This window comes from Nerophis ophidion, linkage group LG09 (genome assembly GCF_033978795.1).
Source record: "Nerophis ophidion isolate RoL-2023_Sa linkage group LG09, RoL_Noph_v1.0, whole genome shotgun sequence".
Taxonomy (NCBI): Eukaryota; Metazoa; Chordata; class Actinopteri; order Syngnathiformes; family Syngnathidae; genus Nerophis; species Nerophis ophidion.
The window spans coordinates 61,410,573-61,434,188 of record NC_084619.1 but is presented as its reverse complement, the minus strand read 5'-3'; the positions used below and the strand labels follow the sequence as shown (position 1 = coordinate 61,434,188).

Here is a 23,616-nt window from a genome sequence, read left to right as displayed (position 1 = left end):
CTTGCCTGGCAGCTCCCACCATCAGTGTGTGAAATGGTGAATGTGGAAATAGTGTCAAAGCGCTTTGAGTTCCTTAAAAAGGGCACAAAAGCGCTATGTAAGTATTTTCAGGCTTGCCACTGACAGTTTGTTTGTGTTTTAGTTTTTCCTCTGTGTGTTTAGTATTTCCTGTCCTTAGTTCCTGTAAGCACTCTTATTTTTGTTCAGCTTCCCTTTTGTCTCCCTGAGTGCTTTGTTTCCCCTCAGCTGCGGCTGATTGGCACCGGCCAGACCTGGTGTCAATCAGCCTGTTCCTATTTGTACCTGCTTTGTCTTCCAGTCAGTGCTGGATTATTGTCCTGTCGATGTCGCTCTTGTCGTTGCTACCTGTTGTGTTGTATTTTGTCAATGCAGCGTTGAAGTAAGCTTTTTTTGATTGCGGTTTTTAGCTTACTGCCTTTTGTCCACTGCTCATAAGTTTGTTTTCATATTTCATGTACGGCTTCTGTTTCCTGCTCGAGACCTGCTAGCTTCCACACTAGGCCTTTTTGTTTTTGCTAGCTTCCATGCTAAGCTCTGTTTATTTTCTAGTTCCCGTGCTAGCTCTTTTTGTTTATTATCCGCCCACGTGCGGGCTTTTTGTTTGTACCCTTTGTTTGTTTTTGTCTTAGTGTTTTAAATTAAATCATGTTTTCCTGCAAAATGCCTCCTTCCTTCTCTGCATCTTGATGTTCGTCAACAACAAACTCTGACAAGTATAACCCATTTACATTTATTTGTAACATTTTTATGACCGAGACCAAATTTGAGGGGAGCCCTAAAGGTAAAAAAGGAAAAGGTAAAAAAAAATCTATATATTGTTTTGGTTTAGAAAATTAAAAATATTCAAATGGCCCTTGCCATTGATTGATTGATTGATTGATACTTTTATTAGTAGATTGCACAGTACAGTACATATTCCGTACAATTAACCACTAAATGGTAACACCCGAATAAGTTTTTCAACTTGTTTAAGTCGGGGTCCACGTTAATCAATTCATGCTTTGATTTTTCAGTGTGCGGCCCTCAGTGGAAAAAAGTTTACACGCCCCTGGTGTCGGCTATGGAGCAACGTGAAGACAAAGCAAGTCATGTACACGTGACGTAATTTTCTATATTACTCATCCTTACCCACGCCTACATACGTGACGTCATTACTGCGCGACCGCCCACAGTGTTGACAGCGGCAACGCGAGGAATGAAGACAAACCAGAAGAAACGTTGATTTACAACTTTACTGAAGAGCTATTACTAGTTCGTTCAAGCTACCCCAATACGTAAGTAGTTCAACTTTCGTTTTTTGAACAAGTTCATGTTCGCTTTGAAAACAAACAAAAAAAGTGTCATTCGCAGCTAGTTCCGTAGCTACATGCTAGCCGGCGACAGTTAGCTGGTTCGTGAACAATAAATAGTTACTTAGTTGGCATAAATAAGTTACTGTGCTGGCGCTTTGTGTCTTCTTTCTTCACCTGATATATGTTTTGTTGACATTTGATGCAATTTTTACAGTCGACCTAAAACAAGTCTTAGCGTTAAACAGCAGAAAAGTTAGTTAAAGACCTACTGAAATGAGATTTTCTTATTTAAACGGGGATTGCAGGTCCATTCTATGTGTCATACTTGATCATTTCGCAATATTGTCATATTTTTGCTGAAAGGATTTAGTAGAGAACATCGACGATAAAGTTTGCAACTTTTGGTCGCTAATAAAAAAGCCTTGCCTGTGCCGGAAGTAGCAGACAATGTGCGCATGACGTCACGGGTTGTGGAGCAACTCAAATCTTCACATTGTTTACAATCATTTCTACCAGCAGCAAGAGCCATTCGGACCGAGAAAGCGACGATTTCCCCATTAATTTGAGCGACGATGAAAGATTCGTGGATGAGGAAAGTTAGAGTGAAGGACTAGAAAAAATAAAAAACAGGGCAGTGGGAGCGATTCAGATGTTATTAGACACATTTACTAGGATAATTCTGGAAAATCCCTTATCTGCTTATTGTGTTACTAGTGTTGTATTGAAATTATACTGTCCTACCTGAAAGTCAGAGTGGTGTGGCCACGGGTGTGGTGACCGCCTGTGTCTCTGAGGGAAGCCACGCAGCTGCATCTTTGACAGGTGCACGGTGAACGACGCAAGCTCTGCTCATGTCAACGGTAAAAGCCGACTTATTACCACAATTTTCTCACCGAAACCTGCCAGTTGACATGTGGTTGGGAACCATGTTCGCTTGACCGCTTTGTTCCATAGTAAAGCTTCACCTTCGGGAATGTAAACAAGGAAACACCGGCTGTGTTTGTGTTGCTAAAGGCAGCTGCAATACACCGCTTCCCACCTACATCTTTCTTATTTGACGTCTCCATTATTGATTGAACAAATTGAAAAAGATTCAGCAACACAAATGTCCAGAATACTGTGTAATTATGCAATTAAAGTAGACTACTTATAGCTGGGATCGGGGTGGAAAAAAAATGTCCGCTACAATCCGAGACGTCACGCGCACACGTCATCATACTGACGTTTTCAACAGGATACTTCGCACAAAATTTAAAATTGCAATTTAGTAAACTAAAAAGGCCGTATTGGCATGTGTTGCAATGTTAAGATTTCATCATTGATATTTAAACTATCAGACTGTGTGGTCGGTAGTAGTGGGTTTCAGTAGGCCTTTAAGAAGCCTTTCTGTTGTATTATATCACCACTTAACTTTTCCTAGCGTTACCTAAGACTGGTGAATTCATTGGGGAGGACGCATGTTTTATACATTTCCAATTCAGCAGGTTTTCCCACTTCCAAAGTATGCAGATGATTCTTACATAAGTGCACTAAGTATGCAAATGATTGTTACATAAGTGCACTTAGTAAGCAGATGATTGTTACGTAAGTGCACTGCAGAGATCGATCGCTAATGTTTTTTCTGCGACGATTATTAGTAGTCAAAGAGGCAGATAGCGATATTTGGAGCCTACATGAATTTGCAGGGGAAAAAATGTAAACATTAATTGTGTATATCAGTAAAAGGTAAATGGGTTGTACTTATATAGCGCTTTTCTAACCCCTTTTTAAGGAGCCCAAAGCGCTTTGACAGTATTTCCACATTCGCCCATTCACACACACATTCACACACTGACAGTGGGAGCTGCCATGCAAGGCGCCATCAGGAGCAAGGGTGAAGTGTCTTGCCCAAGGACACAATAGACGTGACTAGGATGGTAGAAGGTAGGGATTGAACCAGTAAACCTCAGATTGCTGGCACAGCCACTCTCCCAACTTCGCCACGCCGTTGCCAGCCTTACTTATTAAAGTAAGGCTTTAATTTAGGCATGGGCAATTATTTTTCTTCGGGGGGGGGGGCACATTTAGAGAAAAAAAAATGTGCCTCGGGGCCGTTATATCTATTTTTAGGAACACTAATACAAAACCTCAAAATTATGTCTGATTGAATGCTAAAAATGTTATGACAGACCGCCTTAAAAAAATTGAATGGAATTTTAAATTTTTTTACTAAAAGAGATAACCAGAATCTACATGAAAATAAGGAATGTGGGATTTACGATATTAATTATGAACAATAAAACACTGAATATTGGCCCTGCGATGAGGTGGTGACTTGTCCAGGGTCTACATCTCCTTCTGCCCGATTGTAGCTGAGATAGGCACTAGCGCCCCCAAAAAGGGAATAAGCGGTAGAAAATGGATGGATGGAAAACGCTGAATATTGACAACATATGACGGTCACACCCCCTCTCGATCAACATATTTTACAATCAAGCGAAACAATGCAACAAAGACAAAGAAATATGAACGCGAAGGGTAAAAAAAAAAAAACACCTACAATGTGGTATATATAATATATCACTAAGCTTTAGAACTTTGTTGTAAAAATCTGCAGTGATGTTTTCACTGCAGATCATAATGGCAGCTACAGTTTCCATCTTAAAGATCTAAAATAATTTTTTGAGAATGTCCGGCTGGCCGGATCGAAAAGCTTAACGGGCCTGAATTCGCCCAGGCCTGCAGTTTAATCCAATCAATCAAATCCACTTTGTTTGTATAACACATTAAAACAACAAACATGTTTCCAAAGTGCTGCACAACAATATTAAAAACAATATTCAAATATTATCCTTAGCTCCACCAATGACTGAATAAAAGCAAATAAATAAATATAAAACCAATGTAAAACTAATATAAAACTAATATAAAAATGAATGTGATTAAAAACGATTTTAAAGGGTAAAACCAAATAAAACAATAAATAGAAATCAAAATTTGAAAACACAGAGAATCACCATGCTTGCCAACCCTCCTGATTTTCTCGGGAGATTCTCGAATCTCAGTGACCCTCCCGAAAATCTCCTGGGGCAACCATTCTCCCGAATTTCTCCCCATTTCCACCCGGACAACAATATTTAGGGCGTGCCTTTAAAAGCACTGCCTTTAGCATCCTCTCTCACCTGAAAAGGGGACTATTATATATGTCTCCGTTATCCATAGGTTTATCTATAACCCATAAAGTTGGCAGGCACAAAGCTATTTCTCAGCGTGTGTTTATTCCAGCCGGCACGTTAATACACTGACACACAAAACCCGGATTCCCATCATGCATTGCTTCAAAACTACAGCAAGTAGCAATGTTCAAAAAAATAACAGAGACGAAGCAGAAAAACGAAGAAGAGACATGGCGATGACGTGTAAGAAGAAGAAGTACGCTTGCCAGTTCCAAAATGACTGGGAAAAATAATTTTAGTTCATCCAGGACAGCTCGAAGGGGAAGGGGTATGCTGCTTGCAAATTTTGTAGATCAGACCTCTCCATTGAACACGGTGGCCGAATGGATATACTCATTCATGAATGGATATTATATATATATGTGTATATATATATATATATATATATATATATATATATATATATATATATATATATATATATATATATATATGTATATATGTATGTATGTATGTATGTATGTATGTATGTATGTATGTATGTTCTCATAGTCATCATTGTCACCGACGTCCCACTGGGTCATCATTGACGTCCCACTGGGTGTGAGTTTTACTTGCCCTTATGTGGGCCTACCGAGGATGTCGTAGTGGTTTGTGTTGTGGTTTGTGCAGCCCTTTGAGACACTAGTGATTTAGGGCTATATAAGTAAACATTGATTGATATATATATATATATATATATATGTATCCTTGAAATATACACACCTCTCTACTCAACAAATACCCTCCCCACCCCCCATCGAAGATCTTAAAGTAAGGAATATGTAAGAAATGCTTCATAAAGTGGAAGACAGAGTGCAAAGTTAGTGAAAATGTAAACATAGAGAATGCTGACAATTAACTATTTTCTGGAGGTTTTGTGCCAGGAAATTACAGCTGTGCTCTAAAGGGTGAGCTAAGGTGTTGTGGTATTAGCGGTCTTGGTGGGGACAAACGCCTTCCCTCATTTACAGACCACATTGGTCTGACTGCGGTCGCTTTGAAAAAAATCCCAAAAAGTGCCATACTGTCAAACGGACTTCCCCTCTTTTATCCACAACTTCTTCGCTCTCTGCGACACACATTTTTACTTTTGACAGCAAAACAACAAGATGGCGCAACCAAACCTGATAGTTGATACTGTTTCCTGATCGGCTGTTAGCGTGACACTCCCATTGGTCAGTGGTCAATCCCTGCCATGCTCTGTTACCAGAGAGTGCCTTTGTTCATGCAACCAACCTTGCTTCCATATTTCCACTTTTTGTCCGACGAAAAAGTGAAGAAAAAAAATGCAACGTTTTATTGGACGCATCTTTAGTTGATATCGCAATTATATCCATTGGAGTATATATTTATGTCATTTTGTCGCCCAGCCCTGAACGGCGCACTCATATGCTTTCCTTTTTTGTGGAGACAGAAAAGCAAGCCCAAATAACCAACCACACATGCAAAACAAGCACAGACTTGCTTACAATTAGCAGGCAAAGCTGATGGTGGGAGAATGTAAAACAGAGTCAAACAAAATTGTTCATATTATTGCATGAACCAACCAGTAAGAATTCCGGTTGTCGCGACCGGAGTATTTTTAGTGTTAAGCGCACCTGTTTGAAGCCATTGACTCTGTGTGTGATCTTGGTGAGTTTATGAAAGTGTTTTGCTTCCCAGAATGAGCGGCGATGAAGAGATCCAGGCTGCTTGTACTCGTACTCTCAGCCGCCTGTGTGCTGGTCTATGTCTCGCTGGTCAGACTCCACTACTCCACGGGCGGTCCTGACACGTGCCGGCCGCCCCCCCACCTGCCCGCCAGCGTCGAACACTTTCAGTACGGCATCATGTTCGACGCCGGGAGCACCGGCACCAGAATCCACGTTTTCAAGTTCAAGATGGATGGTGAAGGTGCGACACATGATTGCATTACAAAGTTTTTTCTCATAGGGCCCGGTGCACCGTTTATTTGTGTGTCCTGTCACGGTGGACGTCTACTGCGATTTGTGACAATACCCGAATCTGGTGGCAGGCGTCAATGTTTTCTAATTTTCACATTTCGAAATATTGAATTTTTTGCCAGACCTGGAAAATTAGGTGCGCTCAAAAATATGTCCAAACATATACACATAAAAATCTCAAGAACCCATATTAAAAAAAAAAACATTAAAAAAACATTTCTGTCGGCGATTTTTAGGCCAAAAAAGGCGTCGTACTTTAACGCACTCCTCTCTTTGTCTCTTAAAAAGCTTTCAAACGGCCGATTGAGGCCGGTGGTCAACATTACGGGAAGCGAGATACGCTCTGCAGGAAGTCCCATCCGGCCTCACAAGTGCAGTCAGAGAAGTCGCCACGCGTGTGGCGAAGATAAACAACAGAGTCCCCGTTGTCATGCACACAAGCCTTTTCCAGCATGGCTTCCATTTGGTTTGCCGCCCACGTTATCGCATTTCAGCACTAAGCTGAATCGCACTGGCTGAGTGCTCTTTTGGCTCCTTTGTTAGCCACACCGCTAACCAGGCGGCCGACACGCTAATTATGTAACGCTTCCCCTCGCAGATGGTCCCGCTGTGGTCTGCGAGACCTTCCGAGCCATCCAGCCCGGACTGTCCGCCTACGCCGACCATCCCGAGGAGGTACTGCTGTCCTGTCCGCCCGAACTCTGACCTCAGCGTTAACGCCCAGCCTCTCCTGTGTGCAGTGTACCGCCGGCATCTTGGAGCTGCTGGATGTGGCGAAGGCCAGCGTCCCGTCCTCCGCGTGGAGCGCCACCCCGCTGATTTTGAAGGCTACCGCTGGCCTCCGCTTGCTTCCTATCGAGAAGGCCAACAATCTTCTGGAGCGGGTGAGAGACTTTCACCACCACCTAGTCCTCAATCAGTGTGCTCCATCAGTGATTCCAAGTGCCACCATTATAAGCAACATTAAAACACAGTAGCGTAGTAGGCTCAAGTATTCATTAAAAACAAGGCAGAGTATATGAGATATCCTTGGCCCCTGTAACATTACACACAATGCCCAAACATCAACCATGGTACTCCATGTACATTTCATATTTACGGACTTGGTGTACCACTAGAAGAATTTCCCTGTGTGTCCAGGCGAGGGGGGTGTTTGACACGTCGCCTTTCCTGTCCCAGCACGACAGCGTGTCCATCATGGACGGCCCTGATGAAGGTACCGTCAGAACATTACATTAGGTTGCGCCGTATGGACGATGTGGATGATATCATTTTGGACGACGATACTATCGAGTTGGTAGAGCGGCCGTATCATAGCTTCTGCAATCCTGGTCACTGCCGTTTGGTCCTTGGGCACCTTCTCCCAGTGCCTCCCACACTGGATTAAATGTACTTGTGATACAAGCAGTCCTGCAGCACATTTACTTGTGTGTGATATCATGTGTGATACGAGCAGTCCTGCAGCGCATTTACTTGTGTGTGATATCATGTGCGAAACAAGCAGTCTTGCCGCGTGTTTACTTTTGTGTGATATAACGTGCGATAGGAGTCCTGCCTCGTGTTTACTTGTGTGATATCACGTGAATTATATTTATATAGCGCTTTTCTCTAGTGACTCACAGCGCTTTACATAGTGAAACCCATTATCTAAGTTACATTTAAACCAGTGTGGGTGGCAGTGGGAGCAGGTGGGTGAAGTGTTTTGCTCAAAAACACAACGGCAGAGACTAGGATGGCAGAAGCAGGGATCGAACCCAGAACCCTCAAATTTCTGGCACGGCCGCTCTCCCAACCAAGCTATGTCACCCGTGTGATAGGAGTTCTTGCAACGTGTTTACTTGTGTGTTATATCCTGTGCAACACAAGCAGTCTTGCAGCATGTTTACTTGTGTGTGATATTATATACGACACAAGCTGTCCTGCGGCATGTTTATTTGTGTAGGATATCATGTGCGAAACAAGCAGTACTGCCGCATGTTAATTTCTGTGTGATATCATGTGCGATACAAGCAATCCTGCCGCGTGTTTACTTGTGTGCTATGTGGGACACAAGCAGTCGTGCAGTGTGTTTACTTGTGTGATATAACATCTTGCGGCGCGTTTACTTGTGTGTGATATCATGTGCGAAACAAGCAGTCCTGCACCATGTTTACTTGTGTGTGATATCATGTGCCATACAGGCAATCCTGCACCGTGTTTACTTATACGTGATATCATGTGCGATACAAGCAGTCCTGCAGAGTGTTTACTTGTTCAAAGATGGACCGCCGGTTAACACCTAAATGTCCTCCAATAAAAACACATTTTCTTCTATTTTACTAAAGTCATGTACAAAATATAGACATGTTAGGCTATAGACTATTAGGAGCTAGCAGCTGCAAACCAGCTAAGCACACAATAGCATACAAGCTACTCATAGGTAATAATAATTGAACAATACTGCAGTGTAAGACTGCATATCGGTCAATATAAACAAGTATCAAATAATCACATTTACTTATTACACATACAAAGTCTCCAAAGAAGAAGCGTATTCGGAAGTATCCAGTAACAAACGTGTCCGCATCATTCTTACTCCGTCCACTTTTTTAAACATTTCTTTTGCATTTTGATATTTTTTGCTCACTCTCGGCCTCTCTCGACATGGTACGCACACGTTTCGTGGCCATTTATGCAAATTAGGATAACTTACAACCTCATTTGCCGCAGGTCAATTACGATCCTGTCCCTACTGTCCCTGTTTGTTAAAGGGTGACTAGACCAATCGGTGCTGCGACGTGGGCTGTATTTTTGTAGTTAACGTTACAATATCATCTCCACTTCTTTGAAAGGTGTGTTGACAGAAGTCCCCATGCTGTCATTTAGCACGTTTTAATTAGATTCTCCCTGTGGAGAGGGCTACAAAAATGGTCCCTAAGTTCAGTGTCAGGGACTACAAAGTCCGTGTAGGAGCGACATGTAGTTTGTGTGTTCTAACCGTTTGGAAGCTGGCCCAGATATAATCCAATCCTTTTTAAAGTAGTTCATACAAGCAATTACGGCCATGTGGGATAATGTCCCGCTTAATCTTAAGGGGTCGAGGGGTGGGGGGGCACAGGCCGATTATTTGCTGTTGATTTCTGAGGCTGAAATGTTTTCTCCTTCCCTGGCAGGCCATAAATGTCTTTTAATGATTACTGAATTAACTTCTTATCCAGCCCTACTTTGGGAGGGCGGGGGCTCTAATGGACACGCGGACCATAAGCGACCCTTTTAGAAGTCTAAACGGATCACACAAGCCTTATTATCGCTCTGAGATTTTGCACTTCTTGGCCCGCGTGCTTCTCCCGGCCTGAGATTACCGAATGGAAGCGACTTATTGTTAATGCAGATGTGAGTGGTGGTTTGGGTGGGGTGGGGGATGCGCGCGTGCTAAGTGCCGGTGTTTAGCTCGCTGAGCCGCGGCCGCGTTCTTGCCACACTTGTTTGTTTTGTTGGAATCGCCCACTTGAGCATGTGCGCCAGGTCAGAGGTCGCTGGTAAAAGGCACTAATGCTTGGTGTCGAGTGCAAATATTTCATCACGTTGAATAAGCCCCGCCTCCTGACATCTTTTATCGCTGGCAGACGTGATGTGAGCTCAGGATTTTATCATTGATATGAAAAAAGACTAATTGTTTTCTCTGCTCAGGAATTTCTGCATGGATCACCATCAACTTCCTCACGGGTGAGAATTTTATGTCCTCCAGCCTCACATCTTCAAATGTGCCAGGGCGGAGGTGTCCATACTTTTTCCACTGAGGGCCACACACAAAAAAATTAAAGAATGCCATTTAGATATTTTTCCTTTTTAAAACCAGTAGGGCTCCCTTTAAAGGGGTCTCACTCATTAAAGTGTTGAAAATAAGCCTTATATTATTATTATTTTTTGCTTTAGTTTTTACTACTATCTTTAGATCAAATTCACATCCATCCGTTACCATAAAGTTTTTTGTTTTTTGTTTTTTTAAAGTCTAAAGCACAAATAGTTGAACATTTTTACCCAAAACATTTTTTTAAATAGAATATTTGATGTGAAATAATTGGAACCTTAAATAGGTCAATCATTTTTAACAACATTGATTTTGATTCGTTATTAATTTTTGAATAATGACTGTTTAAGAAAAACATTACACTAAAGGTTGTGGGGACACAAAAGGCCCCCACTCAAGTGTTAAAAAAAAACCATATATTTTGTTGAATGTACAACAACCCAGTTTGGGGGTGTCCAAATGTTTTCCACTGAGGGCATGCCATTTAGAAATGTTTAATTTTCATAACCAGTAGGGCTCCCTTCAATTTTGGTAAACGTTAAAGGTCCCGGGGACCCAAAGTGTTAATTTTTTTAGTTTAGTTTTTACCACTATCTGTAGATCGAATTCAGATCTACCTGTTAGCATAAAGTTTTTTTGTTTTTGTTTTTTAAAGTCGAAAACACAAATAATTGAAAAGTTTTACCCAAAACTTTTTTTTAAATAGAATATTTGATGTGAAATAATTGGAGCCTTAAATAGGTCAATTATTTTTAACATTGATTTTGAGTTGTTATTATTTTTTGAATAATGACTGTTTAAGAAAATAATAATTACACTAAAGGTCTCGGGGACCCAAAAGGGGTCAAGTGTTAAAAATAAATCCTATATTTTGTTTAATGTATAACAACCCAGTTTGGGTGTCCAAATGTTATCCACTGAGGGCCACACTGAAAAATGAAAGCATGCAAGGGCCATTTAGATATTTTTCATTTTCAAAACCAGTAGGGCTCCCCTCAATTTTGGTAAACGTTAAAGGTCCCGGGGACTCCAAGGGGTCTCAGTCATTAAAGTGTTGAAAATAAGTCTTATACTATTTTTTTTGCTTTAGTTTTTACTGCTATCTGTAGATCAAATTCAGATCTATCCGTTACCATAAAGTTTTTTTGTTTTTTTTAAAGTCTAAAATACAAATAATTGAAAAGTTTTACCCAAAACATTTTTTAAAATAGAATATTTGATGTGAAGTAATTGGAGCCTTAAATAGGTCAAGAATTTATAACAACATTGATGATTTTGATTCATGACTATTTATTTAGCAATGACTGTTTAATGAAAAAAAAGCACACTAAAGGTCCCAAAGACCCAAAAGGCCCCCACTCATAAAAGTGATCAACGTAAGTCTTATATCGATACGTTTTTTTTTTTTTTTTTACTTTCAACTCTTAAACCCCTACATAGACTTCAGATCAGTTCCTTGAATATAAGTTTTTATTATTTTCGAGCCATGCCAGTTTTAGAGTAAAAAACTGCCTACATGGCAGTTTGTGTTGTTAGTGTTGTCAGTATTAACACATTCTGTACATATACATACATACACTCATGCACATAATCACGTTTCATCAAACATATATGAACGTTGTTGCCCTAGGGGAAACTGGGTAACACATGGCACACAGACAAATATTAACCTATTGTTACTATAACAATCTACAAGGTTAATATAGGTTGTTTCTCTTTCTTTCCCTCCATTTTTCTGCATTCTTTTGTATCTCTAGTTATCATTACGTATATTTAATGTTGAATTCTGAACAACTGAATAGTTGATTATAGAGGTAAATTATTGGTATTGTTAATTATCAACAGCGCTATTTCTATTGGTATTTGTAATGCTCCATTTTGTAGTGTAATAATGCTCATTGTCATTTCTGCATTATCATTTATTTCGCTAACTGCTTCTTTGCTATCAATTTGACCATCATATTTGTACATATCCTATTTTCTGATGTTGCTCTGTTGTTGTGTTTGCTGTTATTGTTTTTGTCTCTCTGTCTAATCCCACGCTTGTCCCCACAATTTCCCTCTCTGTCTTCCTTTTTTTCTCTTTTTATCCCCTCCTGCTCCGGCCCTGCTGCACCAAATGATAATATACAGAGTAAATACATTTAATAAAGTCAAATACAAATAAGGCAACAAGAGAAGTATCCTACACTTCTCTTTTGTAAAGTAAATCTGAATCTACATCAACTACATGATTTGCCTGAGAAGCTGGACAGGACAAAAAGTACTGTCAGTATTTCAATATTTTCTCGTTAAATTTCACCATTTTTGCTCTTATATTCTAATCTTTGTTTCTTTTAGGAGTATTTTTAAAATGTGCCGCGGGCCATAAAAGGTTAGCTGTGGGTCGTAAATTGCCCTAGGCCGCACTTTGGACACCCCTAGCCTATGGTCTCTTTTTCTTCTCTCTCTCTCTATCTTTCTCTCTCTTTCTCTCCCGCTCTCTCTCCCTCTCTCTCTCCCTCTCTCTCTCTTTCCAAAATATGTGTGTGCGTGTGCGATTACTGTGGACAAGGAATAGTGATTACCTGTTATTGGATTATTTTTCAGCCTTCAATTTTCCTAATCTGTCCCACGTCTGTTGCCCCCTCCTACCCCAAGGTTCCCTCCACCAGGCCCACTCGGCCACGGCGGGCATGTTGGATTTAGGCGGGGGGTCCACACAGATCACCTTCAGCCCACAAGACGAGGTGAGGAAGGCGTGTCCCTGTCCAAGTCTCAGCATGGCGTCCATCTTGCAGCGCTCTAATCGGCAAAGGCCCCGCTAATCCCAGACAAACACTCTCACATCAGGCAGGGGGCCCGGGGAGGGGTCTTATCTAGGTCAGGCTTCGTACACCAGGGATTGGTGAGCGCCTGGCCCTGGCGGTGGCGTCACGTCATCTTCGCCCTGCTTCCTCCGATTGAAGATGACTTCTTCGACGCCGGTGAACTTTCACCTTTTGATCACCTTGTCGTTGTCCCCGCAGAAAAGCGTCCAGACGTCGCCCATGGACTACATCAGGTCCTTGACACTGTTCAGCATCAGCCGCACCCTCTACACGCACAGGTGACCCCACCTGTCTGCGTCTACACCACTGTTTAACAAGAGGGGTGGGGCTAAGTGGAGTCACTTGCTTATGTAACTGAGACCACGTCACTGACCTTGTCTCCGTAGTTACCTCGGTCTGGGCCTGATGTCCGCTCGACTCGCCGTCTTGGGAGGCGTCAACGCTCCACCTTGTACGTTTGTTTTCATGCAGCCTTTTACTGAACAGGTGTCGAATTCAATATTTAATGTGGCACACCACCTTTTTATAGTTATGTCCGACATGTCATTCTTGTGGCCGGACACATTTTTAAAATGGCCCTCCGCATCATTTTAATTATGGCCCACCACATCATTTCATGGGGTCCGCCACGTCCTTTTATGAGGCACACCATGTAATTTTACAGTGGCCCACCACCTCTTTATATGTGGCCAGACACATATTTTTAAAATGGCCCTCTACACCAGGGGTAGGGAACCTATGGCTCTAGAGCCAGATGTGGCTCTTTTGATGTCTGCATCTGGCTCTCAGATAAATCTTAGCTGACATTGCTTAACACGATAAGTAATGAATAATACTGGTGATATTCAGTGTTAAAAATAACGTTCAGAATATAAAACATTCTCATGCACCTTAATCCATCCATCCGTTTTCTTCCGCTCCTGTTCATTAATGGTAAGAAGTATTTTATTTATTATTGGTTGACTTCAGAATAACAATGTTATTAAAAAGAATAAAAGACTTATACTGTAAAAATGTTGGTCTTACTTAAAAATGCACACATTTAGTTGTATTTAGTGTTATAAAATATTGTACGGCTCTCACGGAAATACATTTTAAAATATTTGGCTTTCATGGCTCTCTCAGCCAAAAAGTTTCCCGACCCCTGCTCTACACCATTTCAATTATGGCCCACTATAGAATTTTATGTGGCTTGCCACGTCATTTTACATGGCCCATTTGATAATTTAAACATATATATATATATATATATATATATATATATATATACATATATATATATCATAATTTAATTGTTGCACGCCATATAATTATAATTTGGCTCACCACGTCTTTTTATTGTGGGCCGTACCATAATTTAATTGTGGCACACCATATAATCATATTTTGGCCCGTCACTTCATTTATGTGGCCAGACACATATTTTTAATGTGGTCCTCCTTATCATTTTAATAATGGCCCACCACCTCATTTAATTTTGGCCTGTGCCATGATGAAATTTTGGCCCACCACATAATTTCATCTTTTTTAAGTGGCCACTCACATCATTTCAGTGGCCCCTGACATTTTTTTTAGCTGGGTCCCCAAATCATTTCATGTGGCCTCCATGTCATTTAAGTGGCCTTCTAAAAGCTGGAACTAAAAAAATCACTTTCTGGCTAAATGTGTGTGTTAGAATTTTGACAGTAAAATGTTGCTTACGTTTCCCGCTTTATTAGGATTATTACTATTATTATTTGTTTGTGTAATCATAAATTACAATTTTCATAACTAATTATGTGTATGAAAATATCAAAAAGAGTTGTCTTAGCAAATTGTGTCACAAAGTTATGATGCGTTTACATTCATGTTACAAGTGGCCCTCTAAGGGAAGCCATCACTGCGATGTGGCCCTCAATGAAAACAGTTTTTAAGCCCTGCTTTAGTGTATAAACACCACCTCCTTTTCTACTGCTGACCTGTGTGCTCCTGTGTGTGAACAGTACGAGGCAGCACTGAGCTGGTGAGTCCCTGCCTGGCCGCGGACTACTCGGGCAGCTGGGAGTACGCCGACACCGTGTTCACTGTGAGCGGACATAGGGCAGGTACCGTCCATCTTCTCTCTTCACACCTGCTCCACACGGACACACCTGTTGGGTCACGCCCACCTCTTGCAAGGTCACCGTTGTCCACTCTAGTGCCCAAACTTTTTCCACTGAGGGCCACAGACCCAATAATCAATTTTGGTAGTTTTTGCCTTCAAAACCAGTACAATTATATTTATTTCAAAGAACTAGAAAGTGCATTGCATGTGTTGAACAGCCAAAGCCGAACTTAGATGCTAACAGTTAGTTATATATACAAGCTAGATATGTTTATGTATAAATATGAGCTAAAAAGCTAACAGTTACTATCCTAACACGTGAACAATAGCATACTTACAATTACTGTCCTGGGCATGACGTTAAAATGCATCCGGCAGTGGAGGCTCCTCTATGAGGTCTTGGGGCACTAGGAGGTTAACCCCTTTACTACTGTTACCTCAGGTGGTCCTTGGCATAGGCCAAGTACCTGACTGTTCCTTAGCCAGCGATACGGTGAAGACCTCAATGGCGGAACAGGCAGATTACAGAACTACCACAAGGGCTGCGATGGCGAAGAAGGCTGCAGCAGAAAAGGGTCCCCGGTCGTCTTGGACTCCATGCCACTGGACCCTGACCCGATTCTGTGGTGACTGTCTGTGCATCAGGCTCCCCACGTAAAACAAAGTCACGCACAGGCGTCCTCCATAAAGGGATACACCCCTACCAGGACGGTCGTTCAAGTGACCGCCGATGATGACTTACAGTTAACATAAGTGAAAGACCGAAATATGATATAGCATGGTAATGTTAGCATGCTAAAATACTAACGTGTCAGGTACCAAATAATATTACTCTGAGGTGTGCATCTGAAAAATGTGTTGAAAACGCTGGCCTGCTAATGTTGGCATGCATCAAGTGCCAAAATAGGACTAAGTTGTACACCTTACGAAATTAGCTTAAAAAAAGCTACAATACTGACGTTCACATGCTAACAAATATCACTCGTCAAGTGACAAAATATTTGACGCCCAAGTGTATACCTGCATCGTTAGCAAAAGATTAAGCTTACTACCGTTAGCATGCTAAGAGTTATCATTGGTCGATAACAAAATGTTTGACGCTGAGGTGGATACCTGCAAAATGAGCAAAAAAGTTAGCATACTAACGTGCGCATGCTAACAGATATCATTCATCAAGTGACAAAATATTTGACGCCAAAGTGTATAACTGCGTCGTTTGCAAAAGATTTAGCATGGTAACAGTTATCATTGGTCAATAACTAAATATTTGACGCTATGGTGGATACCTGCAAAATGAGCAAAAAAGTTAGCATATTAACGTTAGTATGCTAACAGATATCATTCATCAAGTGACAAAATATTTGACGCCCAAGTGTATACCTGCATCGTTTGCAAAAGATTTAGCATGCTAACAGTTATCATTGGTCAATAACTAAATATTTGACGCTATTGTGGATACCTGCAAAATGAGCAAAAAAGTTAGCACACTAACTAGCATGCTAACAGGTTTAATTCGTTAAGCAACATTTGATGCTGAGGTGTATACCTGCACAATTAACAAAAAGGTTAGCATACTAATGTTAGCATGCTATCAGACATAATTCATCAATAAAATATTTGATGCCTTTAGCATGTGAACATGTATCATTCATCCATAATAACATTTTTGAGGCCCCAGTGGATTACTGCAAAAAAGCTAGCATAATAGTGTTAGCATGCTAACAGGTATCTTTCCATAACATTTTTGATGCCCAGGTGTGAACCTCCAAAAAAGCTAGCATAAGCATGTTAATGGGTGTCATTCAATAACAAAATATTTCATACCCAGGTGTATACATGCAAAATTAGCAAAAAAGTTAGTAAACTAGTGTTAGCATGCTAACAGATATCATTCTTCAATAACAATATTTGATGCCCAGGTGGATCCCTGCAAAAAAAAAACTAGTAAACTAGCGTTAGCATGCTAACAGGTATAATTCTTCAATAACAAAATATTACCAGCAACATTTTAAAAAAAGCTAGCAAAGTCCTCAAAGACGTAACAAAGTCAGAAACATACGATTGTCCGAAATATGTCTTTCTGAATCCGTCAAGGATTTTTCTCGTCGGTGAGAAAGTGTCCCAACATGTATGTCCAAGTGGTCCTAGAACATACTTGCCAACCTTGAGACCTCTGATTTCAGGAGGGGGGGTCGTGGTTGGGGGTGGGGGCGTGGTTAAGAGGGGAGTTGTATATTTACAGCTGTTGTGTGCGCAGTTGTGCAGTGCACTTTCTAAAGTAGATGTTATTGTCACAAATGCATGATTGATTGATTGAAACTTTTATTAGTAGATTGCACAGTTCAGTACATATTCCATACAATTGACCACTAAATGGTAACACCCGAATACGTTTTTCAACCTGTTTAAGTCGGGGTCCACGTTAATCAATTCATGGTACAAATATATACTATCAGCATAATACAGTCACCACACAAGTTAATCATCATAGTATATACATTGAATTATTTACAATCTGGGGGTTGGATGAGGAGCTTTGGTTGATATCAGTACTTCAGTCTTCAACAATTGCATCAACAGAGAAATGGACATTGAAACAGTGTAGGTGTGACTTAGTAGGATATCTACAGCCAGCAGAGAACATAGTGAGCTCACATAGCATAAGAACAAGTATATACATTAGAAATACATTTGATTATTTACATTAGGTTATTTACAATCCGGTTAGATGGGATGTGAATGGAGGGGGATTATAGGGTTGAAGTTGCCTGGAGGTGTTGTGGTGCATCATGTACAGTAGATGACAGTATTGTCCTGTTTAAGAGTGTCACATGCTGTTTACGGCAGACGAACTGCCTTACGGTAGAGTGTTAGACGTAAACGTGACTGCTGTTGTTGTGTGTTGTTTCTGCGCTGGGAGGACGTTAATGAAACTGCCTAACAATAAACCCACATAAGAAACCAAGAACTCGCCCTCGATCATTCTACAGTTATAACGTCATTGGGCAGACACGTCACTCAGGTCCTCATGGAGCTAGGGGGGGCGTGGCCTCCAGCTCCGCCTGAATTTCGGGAGAAAAATTCGGGAGGGTTGGCAAGTATGTCCTAGAAACCTCACCTGCGTGCTTTTCAGGGGAGGAGCCTTACGAGGCGTGTCTGACCAAGGTGAAAAAGGTCCTGTCGGGGAAGGTCAACATGGCCGACACTGCCGGCGTGGACTTCTACGCCTCCTCCTACTACTACGACCGGGCCCTAGACCTGGGCCTCATCGGTGAGCTGCTTGTCATGAGTGTTTGATTGGACCACATCATCCCACACACCTGTACAACAACACTTGTGTGTGTGTGTGTGTGTGTTTTTGTGTGTGTGTGTGTGTGTGTGTGTGTGTGTGTGTGTGTGTGTGTGTTCAGACAAGGTTGAAGGAGGACGCATCCTGGTGTCTGACTACACAAGAGCAGCTAAAAAGGGTAAGGTGGCGTCATCTGGTGGTTGTGTTCATGTACTGCAGCACTGCCCAGAACACATGTTGTGTAGTGTGCAGTGAGATGTCCCTGAGTCCTCCGCACAACCCTTTCCTCTGCCTGGACCTGGTCTACGTGTCAGTCCTGCTGCAGGAGCTAGGCTTCCCGCCACAGAAACCTCTTAAGGTGAGGAGGAACACGAGGACAGGTCCGCTTTTGTCGAGCTCATCCTTCAAGTGTGTTGTTGCAGCTGGTCAGGACCATCAATCAGGTGGAAACCAGTTGGGCCCTCGGAGCGATCTTCCAGTACATGGAGGCTCTGCAACCCACAAAGAACTGATCCTAGGGCCTGGACCCAAAAGATCAGTCTTGCTCTGGTTTTCAGGCAACCAGAAGAATTTTGCTGGAACTTCACTTCAGTCCTTCTGGACTCCATTATCCAGCTCACAACTGATAGTTTCTGTCTCTAGCATCAATTAGTGATGTCTGATCATAACACTCGATAGAGGATGATTTTTCTTCTTCCACGTTCCCACTGGAAGCTTCTTTTCACCACTTAAAAATACCCCAATGGTAAGTCATATTATGAGAGGGAAAATTGAAATGGGAAAAAAAAGTCATAAAGGATAAAAAGTTAAAATGAATGAGTTATGAAGTCTTATGAGATTTAAAGAAAAAATGGGGCAACACTAAATGGTCTGTAGTGTGTGAGTGTGAATGTTGTCTGTCTATCTGTGTTGGCCCTGCGATGAGGTGGCGACTTGTCCAGAGTGTACACCGCCTTCCGCCCGAATGCAGCTGAGATAGTCTCTCTAGCACCCCCGAAAGGGACAAGCGGTAGAAAATGGATAGATGGATGGATGATTGTGACATACAAAGTAGAAATTATGAGATAAGACATGACATAAAAAGTCATAAATGAGATTAAAAAGTCAAATACCGTATTTCCTTGAATTGCCGCAGGGCATATAGTATGCACCTGCCTTGAATTACTGCCAGGTCAAACTCGCTTCCCAAAATAATTAGCGCATGCTTAGTATTACCGCCTGGTCAAACTTGTGACTGTCATCATTTTCAAAATGGAGGAGGCTGATTTCAATATCGGTAATTTGAAATCGCGTAAAGGGAAGAAGATTAAGACCTATTCAGTAGGATTTAAGGTCCAAGCTTACATCTCACTCAAATTTTTACTGCATACCTTTGGTAAGTGCCAGAATTCAGAAAAGGTTTTAAAATAATTAGAACATGCTTACTTTTCCCGCATGCCTTTGGTAAGCGCAGGAGTGAGAAGAGGTTTTAAATTATTAGAGCCCCGGCGGCAATACAGGGAAATACGGTATATGAGAAGTTGAAATTGTGACAAAAAGTAACTATCAGAGGAATCGGAATTATGACAAAAATTATCAGATAAATCTAAATTATGAGAAAAAATAATAATTTTGAGAGAAAAAGTCAAAATTATGAGAAAATGCCATAATTATGCCATAATAGAGTTTAAAATAGATTAAAAAAGTCGAAATTCTGAGATTTGAAAAAAATCTAAATTATAAGATAAAAAAATTGAAATTTATTAGATAAAAAGTCGAAATTGTGAGAAGTCAAAATGATTAGATAAAAAGTCAATTATAAAATAAAAAGGTTTAACTATGAGGTAAAACATCGATATTATCAGATGAAGTCATCATAAAATAAGAAAGTTGAAACTATGAGATAAAAAGTCAAAATTAGGAGATAAATTGAAATAAGGATATATTTGAATTATGAGATAAAAAGTAAAAACAATATAAGAAAAGTCTTAATATAAGGAAGTAGACATTATGAAATAAAAGTAATTATTATGGTATAAAAGATTATGAAATAAAAAAAAAAATCCATATTGTGAGATAAAAAGTCGTGTTTGACTTTGATCAGTGGCTAACCATGAATTACCATCGGGTTATTTCTGTATTATTATTTTGGAGTGGCGAAAACGGGCTTCCGTGGAATCTTGCTTGACGGGAGTGAAGGTCCCGGTCACTCACGTGACTGGGATGGTACGTGAACGGTTCCTAATCAACCAATAGGGAGAGGCTTCCAGTGAGCCCACTCTGTGATGTAAACAAAGAAGTATGGCGTAACTCCAAATAAGTTCTCACACGAACACGTCCGTCCACGGCCCACAATGTGAAGACAATGTTTGGTCAAAATTGAGACATAAAGTGCCCAATAGTGTTTTAAAGGAGCTGAGTGTCTCACATGAACTGCTTTTGTTGCCATGGAGACAAAACACTGTCGAACATCCAATTCCAAAAAAGGAAGGAATTTTTCCGTGTAAGTGGGACATGACTGAGGGAAAGTGCGCACAACACAATGATTGTCTACCATGTCTGATTTGTCCATAAACTTTTGACTTTCCACTGCAGCTGTGAACGACAACTCCGCAAAAGGGAATTATTTGAGGAAGTTTTGCTCTGAACTGTCACTTTGTGTGTCTTTTGGCAGCTACTTTTGTATCAGCCCAGCAAATAAGACAATACTTTTTTTTTTTAAATCTGCAAAAAATGATATTGTAATGCAGTGGGTGTCCAAAGTCTGTTCCGGGGGCCATTTGTGGCCGGCCGCCAATGTTTTAACGACTTGTGGAACATTCTGCAAATATTATTATAAACAACAAAACATAAGTGGAATAAAAGAGCAAAGTGGTGAAAAAGTTGCATTATTGACTGTAATAGCACAAAAGTACCATGCAGGCTGTTGGTTTTGTCATTGTTAAAAAAAAAATAATGGATCAAAATCAATGTTTTAAAAATCTTGACTTATTCACTTACTCCAATTACTTCACCTCCTCTCTGAGCTGCTACCTTACCGTGGTAGAGGAGTTTGCGTGTCCCAATGATCCTAGGAGCTATGTTGTCTGGGGGTTTTCATGCCCCCTGGTAGGGTCTCCCAAGACAAACAGGTCCTAGGTGAGTGATCAGACAAAGAGCAGCTCAAAGACTTCTATGGAATTACAACGAAATGAACCCAGATTTCCCTCGCCCGGACGTGGGTCACCGGGGCCCCGCTCTGGAGCCAGGCCCGGAGTTGGGGCACGATGGCGAGCGCCTGGTGGTCGGGCCTGTTCCCATGGGGCCCGGCCGGGCACAGCCCGAAGAGGCAACGTGGGTCATCCCTCCAATGGGCTCACCACTCATAGGAGGGGCCATAGAGGTCGGGTGCATTGTGAGCTGGGCGGCAGCCGAAGGCAGGGCACTTGGCGGTCCGATCCTCGGCTACAGAAGCTAGCTCTTGGGACGTGGAACGTCACCTCACTGGGGGGGAAGGAGCCTGAGCTAGTGCGCGAGGTAGAGAAGTTCCGGCTGGATATAGTCGGACTCACCTCGACGCACAGCAAGGGCTCTGGAACCAGTTCTCTCGAGAGGGACTGGACCCTCTTCCACTCTGGCGTTGCCGGCAGTGAGAGGCGACGGGCTGGGGTGGCAATTCTGGTTGCCCCCCGGCTCAAAGCCTGTACGTTTGAGTTCAACCCAGAACAGCAGTTCAGAATACCCACCCTTTTTGGGTACACTCGAGGGAGTACTGGAAAGTGCTCCTCCGGGTGATTCCCTTGTCCTACTGGGAGACTTCAACGCTCATGTTGGCAACAACAGTGAAACCTGGAGAGGCGTGATTGGGAAGAATGGTCGCCCGGATCTAAACCCGAGTGGTGTTTTGTTATTGGATTTTTGTGCTCGTCACAGTTTGTCGATAACAAACACCATGTTCAAACATAAGGGTGTCCATATGTGCACTTGGCACCAGGACACCCTAGGCCGCAGTTCCATGATCGACTTTGTAGTTGTGTCATCGGATTTGCGGCCTTATGTTTTGGACACTCGGGTGAAGAGAGGGGCGGAGCTTTCTACCGATCACCACCTGGTGGTGAGTTGGCTGCGATGGTGGGGGAGGATGCCGGACAGACCTGGCAGGCCCAAGCGCATTGTGAGGGTCTGCTGGGAACGTCTGGCAGAGTCTCCTGTCAGAGAGAGTTTCAATTCACACCTCCGGGAGAACTTTGAACATGTCACGAGGGAGGTGCGGGACATTGAGTCCGAGTGGACCATGTTCCGAACCTCTATTGTCGAGGCGGCTGATTGGAGCTGTGGCCGCAAGGTTGTTGGTGCCTGTCGTGGCGGTAATCCCAGAACCCGTTGGTGGACACCAGCAGTGAGGGATGCCGTCAAGCTGAAGAAGGAGTCCTATCGGGTTCTTTTGGCTCATAGGACTCCGGAGGCAGTGGACGGGTACCGACGGGCCAAGCGGTGTGCAGCTTTAGCGGTCGCGGAGGCAAAAACTCGGACATGGGAAGAGTTCGGGGAAGCCATGGAAAACGACTTCCGGACGGCTTCGAAGCGATTCTGGACCACCATACGGCGCCTCAGGAAGGGGAAGCAGTGCACTATCAACACCGTGTATGGTGCGGATGGTGTTCTGCTGACTTCGACTGCGGATGTTGTGGATCGGTGGAGGGAATACTTCGAAGACCTCCTCAATCCCACCAACACGTCTTTCTTTGAGGAAGCGGTGCCTGGGGAATCTGTAGTGGACTCTCCTATTTCTGGGGCTGAGGTCGCTGAGGTAGTTAAAAAGCTCCTCGGCGGCAAGGCCCCGGGGGTGGATGAGATCCGCCCGGAGTTCCTTAAGGCTCTGGATGCTGTGGGGCTGTCTTGGTTGACAAGACTCTGCAGCATCGCGTGGACATCGGGGGCGGTACCTCTGGATTGGCAGACCGGGGTGGTGGTCCCTCTCTTTAAGAAGGGGGACCGGAGGGTGTGTTCCAACTATCGTGGGATCACACTCCTCAGCCTTCCCGGTAAGGTTTATTCAGGTGTACTGGAGAGGAGGCTTCGCCGGATAGTCGAACCTCGGATTCAGGAGGAACAGTGTGGTTTTCGTCCTGGTCGTGGAACTGTGGACCAGCTCTATACTCTCGGCAGGGTTCTTGAGGGTGCATGGGAGTTTGCCCAACCAGTCTACATGTGCTTTGTGGACTTGGAGAAG

The 23,616-nt window shown here is 42.4% G+C and overlaps 1 protein-coding gene across 2 annotated transcripts; it reads left to right on the top strand.

The window, feature by feature from the left end:
- Positions 1-1,140: 1,140 nt before the first annotated feature.
- entpd6 (ectonucleoside triphosphate diphosphohydrolase 6) lies at positions 1,141-21,286 on the top strand. Of its 2 annotated transcripts, none has more exons than XM_061911427.1 (14): positions 1,141-1,295; positions 6,173-6,403; positions 7,052-7,128; positions 7,194-7,337; positions 7,594-7,669; positions 10,123-10,158; positions 12,884-12,972; positions 13,252-13,331; positions 13,440-13,504; positions 15,036-15,137; positions 18,270-18,407; positions 18,547-18,603; positions 18,671-18,783; positions 18,848-21,286. In XM_061911427.1, exons 2-14 carry the CDS (start codon positions 6,184-6,186, stop codon positions 18,935-18,937), a joined length of 1,287 nt encoding a protein of 428 aa, XP_061767411.1. In that variant the 5' UTR covers positions 1,141-1,295; positions 6,173-6,183; the 3' UTR covers positions 18,938-21,286. The 2 variants fall into 2 exon arrangements, with proteins under 2 accessions (XP_061767411.1, XP_061767410.1); XM_061911426.1 differs by having other exon boundaries at positions 12,833-12,972.
- Positions 21,287-23,616: the final 2,330 nt, after the last annotated feature.